This window comes from Oncorhynchus masou, chromosome 1, assembly GCF_036934945.1.
Source record: "Oncorhynchus masou masou isolate Uvic2021 chromosome 1, UVic_Omas_1.1, whole genome shotgun sequence".
Classification (NCBI taxonomy): domain Eukaryota; kingdom Metazoa; phylum Chordata; class Actinopteri; order Salmoniformes; family Salmonidae; genus Oncorhynchus; species Oncorhynchus masou.
In genome coordinates this window covers 47559379-47571587 of record NC_088212.1, presented here as the reverse complement: position 1 = coordinate 47571587, position 12209 = coordinate 47559379, and the positions used below count along the sequence as shown (strand labels likewise).

General features: G+C 43.9%; 1 protein-coding gene across 1 annotated transcript in view; it reads left to right on the top strand.

Annotated features, from left to right (window-relative positions):
* The window catches only part of LOC135545629 (metal transporter CNNM4-like), a 52060-nt gene that overhangs the window by 9631 nt on the left and 30220 nt on the right, over window positions 1–12209 (top strand). The window contains exons 2-4 of the mRNA XM_064973385.1: window positions 6233–6376; window positions 6718–6858; window positions 7660–7829. Coding sequence (XP_064829457.1) covers window positions 6233–6376; window positions 6718–6858; window positions 7660–7829 — 455 coding nt within the window. The remainder of the gene's footprint in view (window positions 1–6232; window positions 6377–6717; window positions 6859–7659; window positions 7830–12209) is intronic.

The following is a 12209-nucleotide window of genomic DNA, read 5'->3' as shown; positions in this document are numbered from 1 at the left end:
GTGGTTGTTGTTACTGCATATCATTGGATATCCTGCAATAATTGGCTGTTGAGACTTCTGCAGGGTTTTTTTATTCATGGAAATTCACTAAAAAGCTATTCAGAAAATATTCACACCCCTTGACTTTTTCCACTTTTTGTTGTGTTACATCCTGAATTTAAAATGGATAGACACAATAACCCATAATGTCAAAGCAGATTATTTTTTTTGAATGTTTTAGAAATGTATTCAAAATGAAAAGCTGAATTGTCTCTAGTCAAATGTGCTTATCAAGTCACATAATAAGTTGCATGGACTTACCCTGTGTGCAATAATAGTAGTAATAATACCCCATGATTTTTTTAATGACTACTGCATCTCTGTACTCCACACATGCAATTATCTGTATGGTCCCTCAGTCGAGAAGTTGATTTGAAGCACAGATTCAACCACAAAGATCAGGAAGATTGTCCAATGCCTCATAAAGAAGGGCACCTTTTGGTTGATGGGGTGAAAATAAAAACAGCAGACACGGAATATCCCTTTGAGCATGGCAAAGTGATCAATTACGCTTTGGATGGTATATCAATACACCCATACACTACAAAGATGCAGGTTTCCTTCCTAACTCAGTTGCCGGAGAGGAAGGAAACTACTCAGGGATTTTACCATGAGGCAAATGGTGATCTAAAACCATTACAGAGTTTAACGGCCATGATAGGAGAAAACTGACGATGGATTAACAACATTGCAGTAACGCCACAATACTGACCTAATTAACAGAGTGATAAGAAAGAAGCCTGTATAGACACATTTTCCAAAACATGCATTCTGTTTGCACTAAAGTAATATTGCAAAAAATGTGGCAAAGAAATTAACGTTTTGTCCTGAATACAAAGTGTTATGTTTGGGGCAAATCCAACAAGACATCACTGAGTACCACTCTTCATATTATCAAGCATGGTGGTGGCTGCATCATGTTTTGGATATGCTTGTCATCTGTAAGGACTAGGGAGTTTTTTTAGGATAAAAAGAAACTAAATAGAGCTAAGCACAGGTAAAATACTAGAGGAAAACCTGGTTCAGTCTGCTTTCCAACAGACACTGGGAGATGAATTTACCTTTCAGCAGGACAATAACCTGAAACACAAGGCCAAGGCTTACCAAGATGACAATGAATGTTCCTGAATGGCCTAGTTATAGTTTTGACTTAAAACGTCTTGAAAACAATAATTTATTAAAGACTAATGGGCAAATATTGTACAATCCAGGTATGCACGGCTCTTAGAGATTTACCTCAAAATCACTTTGATGCCAAAGGTGATTCTAATATGTATTGACTCAGGTGGATGAAGTAAAGATATATTAGTGTTCTATTTTCCATTTAAATGTATAATTCTGTGTGGATCGGTTACACAAAAGGACAATTAAATCAATTTTAATCCCACTTTGTAACATAACAAATGTGTAAAAAGTCAAGGGGTGTGAATACTTTCTGAATGCCCTGTACATATTGTATGCACTTTTATTTCTAGGAATTAAATAGGCTGCTACAAATTAACAGGAGAGAAGCCTGTCATTCTGTCTTAATTCTTGATCATACTAATAGTACACTGTATATATTTTCTTCTGCTTTTCATTGCAGAAAGAGTCATAAAAAAGACACTAACAGGTTAAAGTGGCTAGACAAGTAGAAAAGTTGTATACAGTATAGTCTACTTAGAATTCAATGGAGAAATTAAGAAAAAAGAGTCTCTTGTAACTATAACTACATATCAACAGCCACTTTATGAGAATTAACACAGGGCCTCTCCTCTACTGTTTTCAAATCAAATACATTTTTATTGGTCGCATACACATATTTCATAGAAGTTATTGCGGGTGTAGCGAAAGGCTTATGTTCCTAGCTCCCACAGCGCAGTAATATCTAACAATACACAGCAATACACACAAATCTAAAAGTACGAGAATGGAATTAAGAAATATAGAAATATTAGGGCAAGCAACGTCAGAGTCCAGAGTATATATGTGTGAGTGTGTTTCTATATATACAGTGCCTTTGGAAAATATGCAGACCCCTTGACTGTTTCCACAATTTGTCACAGCTTTATTCTAAAGAGGATTAAAAAAATAAAAATCCTCAGCATTCTACACACAATACCTCCTAATGACAAAACGAAAACAGGTTTTTAGAAATGTATGCAAATTTGGCAGTGTTTACAGCACTACATCACTTTTACATAATGAAGCACCTTTGGCAGCGATTTCATTCTCAATTCTTCTTGGGTATGTCGCCACAAGCTTGGCACACCTGTATTTGGAGGGTTTCTTCCATTCTTCTCTGCAGATCCTCTCAAGCTCTGTCAGGTTAGAGGGGAACGTTGCTATACAGCTATTTTCAGGTCTCTCCAGAGATGGTCGATCGGGTTCAAGTCCAGGCTCTGGCTGGGCCACTCAAGGACATTCAGAGACTTTCCCGAAGCCACTCCTGCGGTGTCTTGGTTGTGTGCTTAGGGTCATTGTCCTGTTGGAAGGTGAAACTTTGCCCCAGTCTGAGGTTCTGAGTGCTCTGGAGCAGGTTTTCATCAAGGATCTCACTGTACTTTGCTCCGTTCTCTTTGCCTCGATCCTGACTAGTCTCTCAGTCCCTGCTGCTGAAAACATCCCTACAGCATGATGCTGCCACCCCCATGATTAGCTGTAGCATTATGGGTTATTGTGTGTAGATTGCTGAGGATTTTTTTTATTTAATCCATTTCAGAATAAGGCTGTACCAGTCTAAAAGTTTGGACACACCTACTCTATAATGACTCAAGATATAACCCAGATGCAGACACGGGAGGAGGAGAATACAGTTCTCAGGTGATTTATTCGAAACACGGGGCAGGCAAAGGGCAGGTCAAGGGCAGGCAGAGGTTCGTGATCAGGTCAGAGTCAGGCAGGTACAGGATGGCAGGCAGTCTCGGGGTCAGGGCAGGCAGAGGTTCGTGATCAGGTCAGAGTCAGGCAGGTACAGGATGGCAGGCAGTCTTGGAGTCAGGGCAGGCAGAGGTTTGTGATCAGGTCAGAGTCAGGTAGGTACAGAACGACAGGCAGTCTCGGGGTCAGGGCAGGCAGAGGTTCGTGATCAGGTCAGAGTCAGGCAGGTACAGGACGTCAGGCAGTCTCGGGGTCAGGGTAGGCAGAGGTTTGTGATCAGGTCAGAATCAGAATGCTGGTAAGACAAGACGAACTGGCAACAGATAACATAGGTATAAATACACAGGGGATAATGGAGAAGATGGGTGACACCTGGAGGGGGGTGGATACAAGTACAAAGACAGGTGAAACAGATCAGGGTGTGACATACTCATTCCAGGTTTTTTCTGTATTTTTACTATTTTCTACATTGTAGAATAGTAGTGAAGACATCAAAGCTATGGAATAACACATGGAATCATGTAGTATCCAAAAAAGTGTTAAACAAAGCGAAATCATTCGAAATCGAAATTGCGTCATTAAATGGGTTTCCATAGCCGAGCACGCGCAAACAAGCCTAAGATCACCATGCACAATGCCAAGTGTTGGCTGGAGTGGTGTAAAGTTCGTCACCATTGGACTCTGGAGCAGTGGAAACGCGTTCCCAGGTGTGATGAACCACGCTTCACCATCTGGCAGTCCGACGGATAAATCTGGGTTTGGCGGAAAGCCAGGCGAATGCTACCTGCCCCATTGCATAGAGCCAACTGTAACATTTGATGGAGGAGGAATAATGGTCTAGGGCTGTTTTTCATGGTTCAGGCCCCTTAGTTTCCAGTGAAGGGAAATCTTAACGCTACAGCATACAATGACATTCTAGATGACTCTGTGCTTCCAACTTTGTGGCAATAGTTTGGGGAAGGTCTTTCCTGTTATAGCATGACAATGTCCCTGTGCGCAAAGCGAGGTCCATACAGAAATTGTTTTTTCGAGATCAGTGTGGAAGAACTTGACTGGCCTACACAGAGCCTTGACCTCAACCACATCGAACATCTTTGGGAAGAATTGAGACTCCGACTGCGAGCCAGGCCTAATCGCCCAACATCAGTGCCCAACCTCACTAATGCTCTTGTGGTTGAATGGAAGGAAGTCTCTGCAGAAATGTTCCAACATCTCATGGAAAGCCTTACCAGGGCTCAATTCTCGGGCCGACTCTTTTCTCTCTATATATCAATGATGTTGCTCTTGCTGCAGGCGATTCCCAGATCCACCTCTACGCAGATGACACCATTCTATATACTTCCGGCCCGTCCTTGGACACTGTGCTATCTAACCTCCAAACAAGCTTCAATGCCATACAACACTCCTTCCGTGGCCTCCAACTGCTCTTAAACGCTAGTAAAACCAAATGCATGCTTTTCAACCGTTTGCTGCCTGCACCCGCACGCCTGACTAGTATCACCACCCTGGATGGTTCCGACTTTGAATATGTGGACATCTATAAGTACCTAGGTGTCTGGCTAGACTGTAAACTCTCCTTCCAGACTCATATCAAACATCTTCAATCGAAAATCAAATCTAGAGTCGGCTTTCTATTCCGCAACAAAGCCTCCTTCACTCACGCCGCCAAACTTACCCTAGTAAAACTGACTATCCTACCGATCCTCGACTTCGGCGACGTCATCTACAAAATAGCTTCCAACACTCTACTCAGCAAACTGGATGCAGTTTATCACAGTGCCATCCGTTTTGTCACTAAAGCACCTTATACCACCCACCACTGCGACTTGTATGCTCTAGTCGGCTGGCCCTCGCTACATATTCGTCACCAGACCCACTGGTTCCAGGTCATCTACAAGTCCATGCTAGGTAAAGCTCCGCCTTATCTCAGCTCACTGGTCACGATGGCAACACCCACCCATAGCATGCGCTCCAGCAGGTGTATCTCACTGATCATCCCTAAAGCCAACACCTCATTTGGCCGCCTTTCGTTCCAGTTCTCTGCTGCCTGTGACTGGAACGAATTGCAAAAATCGCTGAAGTTGGAGACTTTTATCTCCCTCACCAACTTCAAACATCTGCTATCTGAGCAGCTAACCGATCGCTGCAGCTGTACATAGTCCATCGGTAAATAGCCCACCCAATTTTACCTACCTCATCCCCATACTGTTTTTATTTATTTACTTTTCTGCTCTTTTGCACACCAATATCTCTACCTGTACATGACCATCTGATCATTTATCACTCCAGTGTTAATCTGCAAAATTGTAATTATTTGCCTACCTCCTCATGCCTTTTGCACACAATGTATATAGACTCTCTTTTTTTTCTTTTTTTTCCTACTGTATTATTGACTTGTTTATTTTTTACTCCATGTGTAACTCTGTGTTGTCTGTTCACACTGCTATGCTTTATCTTGGCCAGATTGCAGTTGCAAATGAGAACTTGTTCTCAACTAGCCCAGCTGGTTAAATAAAGGTGAAATAAAAAAATAAAAAAATAAAAGAAGAGGGGCACCAACAAAACAAAAGGGGCACCAACTCCATATTAATGCCATTGATTTTGCAATGAGATGTTCGACGAGCAAGTGTCCACATACGTATGGTCATGTAGTGTAGTTGCTGGTTGAAAATACAATCTACACAGGACCTTCTAATTCCCGAACAGTCCTAACAAAATTATTGCTTGAGAAGTAGGTTTTTGCAACAAAAGCCATTTTTGCCCATTTTAATGGAAATGTATGTATCAAAATGAAAAGAAACCAAAGAATACATTTACTCAATGAAATTGTATCTTTCAAATGATCTTTCTCAAAAACGTCTGTATGTTGACCCATACAATAATCTGTACTGTCCATTTTTTTGTTCCTAAAACATTTTGGTGACCCTCGTCCAGTTCCCCTGCGACCCCACTAGTTGTCGGAACCCCGACTTTGAATACCACTGTGTTAGGATGTGTTTGCTGTACTGTAACAGTGACCATGGCTACAGATAGTCTTAATGACATGTGGATACACATCAACATCTTGTCAGCGATCAAAGCAGGGCAAGCAGAGGGGTGTATGGTAAAATTGGGACTGGGCAGGTAGTTGTTTTAATGCAGTCATACTGGCCCTTTAGCATTAACTTAGTATTAACGTAGGCTAACAATGATATTTTAATAAGGATATTGGTGACTAGAAGTATGTCCTGGAGGCAGTGACAAAGTTCGACGGCTCTAACATTCCATGGACATTAACTTTGCACTGTAATATATTGATCAACTCCTAACCCCCCCCACCCCCCCCTCTCTCCAGGTAAGTCCCACCTGGCCATTGTTCAGAAGGTGAATGACGAGGGGGAGGGGGATCCATTCTACGAGGTGCTGGGATTGGTCACCCTGGAAGACGTCATCGAGGAGATCATCAAATCAGAGATCTTGGATGAGTCTGACCTCTACAGTGAGTCTATAAAATCTAACACGCTCATAACACATTTATTGCATCTTCTCTTATGTCATATGAGCCTGTAACACATTAATTACTTCCACTGAAATAATAGATACAAGCTATACCCTTTTCACACTACTGAGCCAAACAAAGCTGAGCTGTACTTTGCTCACCTGTTTATGCATCCACCATGTTGGAATGGACAATGTGAATTGTCACCACAGTATGGTTCATTAAGGTTCAGGATGGATAGTGTGAAAAGGGTATGGGAAAAGGCTGTTATTGGTTTTATATAAGACATAAGGATGTATCTGATTCTGACCTGTCCTTTATGTTGTCTCTCTCCCACCCAGCTGACAACAGCAGAAACAGGAAAAAGGTGGCACCCAATAAGAACAAGAGGAACTTCTCTGCCTTCAAACAGAGCGAGAGCGAATCCAAAGTCAAGATCTCCCCTCAACTGCTATTGGCCGCTCACCGCTTCCTGACTACAGGTTAGAACATGTGTCCCTGCCCACCAACCAAAATAATGACATGTTGGGGCAATCAACCTCCCAACCACACCATACAAAGCAAAACACTCACATGCACTATAGAATCACCATATAGCACAATATGTGATTCTCAATTGGTAAGATACGGTTACAACTCAAGGTCATGGTTTCAATTCCTGCAGGTATTAAACATTCATTGTAAAAATGAAACATTCTCAAACCTGTTTGAATGTAATTACATAAATGATTCACTTGTAGTAATCTATGTAACACAAAGTGTTGCTAGCACCACTAGTCATGTGGTCTGTTGTAGCATGCTGTCAGCTAGAGCGAGAATGCCGTTGCAGTTACCTCTTTCTCTAAAATAACAGACAGAGCAGTGTTACAGCATGCCTGTCTGTGTCTGCCTCTACAAGTCTCGTTGTCTTTCCCTTTTGTCACTACTGGGATTGTTTCAGTGTCTATATCAGTCTATCTCACCACTCTCTGATGCTGTCATTCTCCTGTCTCCTCTCTTTCTGTCTCTTCTCTCTCTCTGTCTTTATGTCTCTGTGATGTTGCTGACATCGTGCCATCACCACTAAAGACAAGCAGCATATTGTTGGACTACTTTATCATTGGATCATTTCAATTCAATATATAGCTGTGATAAACCACAGCCTCATAAATGTCTGTGTCTAATATACTCTAATATGTCTCTCTCCCATCCTGAGGTTAATCAGCTCATACCAGATCTCATATATGCATTTACGTACCTTACATATTGTATGTACAATATATTTATCTTCCTGCCTCATCCAGAGGTGACGTTGTTCAGCCCGTCCCAGATCTCAGACAAGGTTCTGTTGAGGATTCTAAGACACCCAGACGTGATCCAGGAGATCAAGTTTCATGACAGTGACAAACGCTGTCCTCAACGCTATGTCTACCAGAGAGGGAAGGCAGTTGACTACTTCATACTCATATTGCAGGTAAGGCCTCTCAATGGTCGATTGTTCTTTCTGTCTCTCTTTTTCTCCCTCAACTCTTGTATAACCTCTACAAACAAGTATAACAAACAACTAACAGGTTAATTCTGGTCCAAAATTGGTTTCTGTGCACCCACCAAATCACATGCTACATCAAATTCCCACATGAAAGGTTCCTCCTTTGTTAGTTCACTAATCATTGCTTACTCTATTCATACTGCACTATATAGGCCTGACATCCCTGCTACATGCTCTAACATCCCTGCTACATGTCACAAATGGCAGCTCCCCGTCCTGTCTTGAGTGGGGTCACAAAAGGGTCCACAAAGCATTGTAATCCCAACCCTTATTCAACAATGAACTGGGTTGATGGAGGGAAGCTTTTTGTGTAACAACACTAACCCAGAGGGAGCCTATACATTTTGGGGCGGCAGGTAGCCTAGTGGTTAGAGTGTTGGGCCAGTAACCGAACGGTTGCTAGAGCAGATCCCTAAGCTGACAAGGTAAACATCTGTCGTTCTGCCCCCTGAACATTGCAGTTAACCTATTGTTCCTAGGCCGTCATTGTAAATAAGAATTTGCCTAGTTAAATGAAGGTTGGATAAAAATAATCAATCAACCACAAAGCCAGATTAACCATCCTATTTAAGGACTGTTGAGAATGACGGCTTTGGACTCACACCTACACTCTCTTCGACATATACTGTAGCGCTCCCAAACCTGTATAATCATATCCGTTCAGATAAAGCAGAGGATAAGAGACGAGGAGGCCACTAGACTATTGAGATGCTGGGCAGGGCAGGGGGTATAGTCAGGGGGTAGCGTTACTGCAGCTGCTAAAGCAGCAGGAGAGAGGCTGCAAGGGATGGAGCGGAAGGTACTGGGGGCTCCTGGAGAGGGCATGGTGGGCATGGTGTGTGGTGAACAGTGGGTGAGAGAGGGGAGGGTGGAGCGAGAGAGTGTAAGTGCAGAGGAAGGAAGGGATGGGGGGAGAAAGAGAGAGATATATTTGGGTCCAGAGGGGCCTGGCCTTCAGTAATTGATCCCTCTTATGTAAGGGGGAAAGAGAGGTGGAAAAGGGAGGGAGGAGAAGACACTATGCGTACCATGCTGTCAGTTATCTGTTTATCAAAACACAAAAGAATGTGTTTTATTCAAGTTTTAACCTTGATTTAATCAGGGAATCATACTGAGACCAAGGTCTATTTTACAGATGAGCCCTGAATGACATAAATTACAGAAAATATACATGTAAAATATAAAAACTAAATAAAAACACTAACAGTCAAAAGTTTGGACACACCTACTCATTCAAGGGATTTTATTTATTTAGACTATTTTCTACATTGTAGAATAATAGCGAAGACATCAACACTATGAAATAACAAATGTGGAATCATGTAGTAACCAAAAAAGTGTTAAACAAATCAAAACATATTTTAGATTTGAGATTTTTCAAAGTAGACACCCTTTGTTTCGATGACAGCTGTTACACCCGTTGTTGGAATGACACGAAGGTGCAGAGTGGTAAACATCCATCTTTCTTTATTTAGATGAATACCAAAAAAAAACACGTAAAGTTCTGCAGGCTATACAGCAACTAACAAAGTCAAGATCCCACAAACTCAGGTGGAAAATAGGCTGCTTAAGTATGATCCCCAATCAGAGACAACGATAGACAGCTGCCTCTGATTGGGAACCATACCCAGCCAAGAAAGAAATAGAACACGTAGATTTGCCCACCCAAGTCACACCCTGACCTAACCAAGTAGAGAATAAATAAGGCTTTCTAAGGTCAGGGCGTGACAGTAGCCCCCCATCCCCCAAGGGTGTGGACTCCGGCCGCAAACCTGAACCTATAGGGGAGCGTCCGGGTGGGCATCTCATCTCGGTGGAGGCTCCGGTGTGGGACGCAGAGGCCTCCTCTTGAGGCTCCCCCCACTTTGGTGGCGCCTCTGGTGCGGGGATCGTTGCCAGGGACTACGGACCGTAGATGACTGCTGGAGAAACTGAACCACCGATCGTTGCAGGAGGCTCCGGCCTGGGAACCCTCGCTGGAGGCTCCTGACTGGGAGCCCTCACTGGAGGCTCCGGACTGGGGACCGTTGCTGGAGGCTCCGGACTGGGGACTGTTGCTGGAGGCTCCGGACTGGGGACCGTCGTTGGAGGCTCCGGACTGGGGACTGTCGCTGGAGACTCTGGACTGTAGACCGTCGCTGGAGACTCTGGACTCTGGACTGTGCCATGGATCATCACTGCAGGCTTCATGCTATGGATCATCACTGGAGGCTTCGTGCCATGGATCATCACTGGAGGCTTCTGGCCATGGATCATCACTGGAGGCTTCGGGCATTGGATCACCACTGGAGGCTTCGGGCCATGGAACACCACTGGAGGCTTCGGGCCATGGATCATCACTGGAGGCCGGGTGCGTAGAGCTGGCATAGGACGCACCGGGCTGGGGAGACGCACTGGAGGCCTCGTGCGTAGAGCTGGCACAGGGCTTACCATGCTGGGCAGACGAACAGGAGATCCTGTGCGTGGAGCTGACACAGGATATACTGGGCCGTGGAGATGCACCGGAGGTCTGGAACGCAGAGCTGGCACAACCCGTCCTGGCTGGATGCTCATCCTAGCCCGGCAACTGCGGGGCCCTGGCACCGGACGTACTGGGCTGTGAAGGTGCATTGGAGACACAGTGCGCAGAGCCGGCGCAGGATATCCGGGACCGAAGAGACGCACCGGAGACCAGGAGCGCTGAGCCGGCACAATCCGTCCTGGCTGAATGCCCACTCTAGCACGGCAAATGCAGGGAGCTGGCACAGAGCGCACCGGGCTGTGGATGCGTATCGGAGACACAGTACGTGTAAACGCAAAGCATGGCATCTGAAGGGTCACACGCTCCTCAAAGCGACTGTCTTGCGTCACCTGCATTCACCTGGAATGCATTTCAATTAACAGGTGTGTCTTGTTAAAAGTTCATTTGTGGAATTTCTTTTCTTCTTAATGCGCTTGAGCCAATCAGTTGTTGTAACAAGGTATGTGTCATGGATCCCTCTAGAACATTCCTTGCGCACACCTGGCCCCTATTCCCACTGATTGTATTTGTACAGTGCCTTGCGAAAGTATTCGGCCCCCTTGAACTTTGCGACCTTTTGCCACATTTCAGGCTTCAAACATAAAGATATAAAACTGTATTTTTTTGTGAAGAATCAACAACAAGTGGGACACAATCATGAAGTGGAACGACATTTATTGGATATTTCAAACTTTTTTAACAAATCAAAAACTGAAAAATTGGGCGTGCAAAATTATTCAGCCCCCTTAAGTTAATACTTTGTAGCGCCACCTTTTGCTGCGATTACAGCTGTAAGTCACTTGGGGTATGTCTCTATCAGTTTTGCACACCGAGAGACTGAAATTTTTTCCCATTCCTCCTTGCAAAACAGCTCGAGCTCAGTGAGGTTGGATGGAGAGCATTTGTGAACAGCAGTTTTCAGTTCTTTCCACAGATTCTCGATTGGATTCAGGTCTGGACTTTGACTTGGCCATTCTAACACCTGGATATGTTTATTTTTGAACCATTCCATTGTAGATTTTGCTTTATGTTTTGGATCATTGTCTTGTTGGAAGACAAATCTCCGTCCCAGTCTCAGGTCTTTTGCAGACTCCATCAGGTTTTCTTCCAGAATGGTCCTGTATTTGGCTCCATCCATCTTCCCATCAATTTTAACCATCTTCCCTGTCCCTGCTGAAGAAAAGCAGGCCCAAACCATGATGCTGCCACCACCATGTTTGACAGTGGGTATGGTATGTTCAGGGTGATGAGCTGTGTTGCTTTTACGCCAAACATAACGTTTTGCATTGTTGCCAAAAAGTTCCATTTTGGTTTCATCTGACCAGAGCACCTTCTTCCACATGTTTGGTGTGTCTCCCAGGTGGCTTGTGGCAAATTTTAAACAACACTTTTTATGGATATCTTTAAGAAATGGCTTTCTTCTTGCCACTCTTCCATAAAGGCCAGATTTGTGCAATATACGACTGATTGTTGTCCTATGGACAGAGTCTCCCACCTCAGCTGTAGATCTCTGCAGTTCATTCAGAGTGATCATGGGCTTCTTGGCTGCATCTCTGATCAGTCTTCTCCTTGTATGAGCTGAAAGTTTAGAGGGACGGGCAGGTCTTGGTAGATTTGCAGTGGTCTGATACTCCTTCCATTTCAATATTATCTCTTGCACAGTGCTCCTTGGGATGTTTAAAGCTTGGAAAATCTTTTTGTATCCAAATCCGGCTTTAAACTTCTTCACAACAGTATCTCGGACCTGCCTGGTGTGTTCCTTGTTCTTCATGATACTCTCTGCGCTTTTAACGGACCTCTGAGAC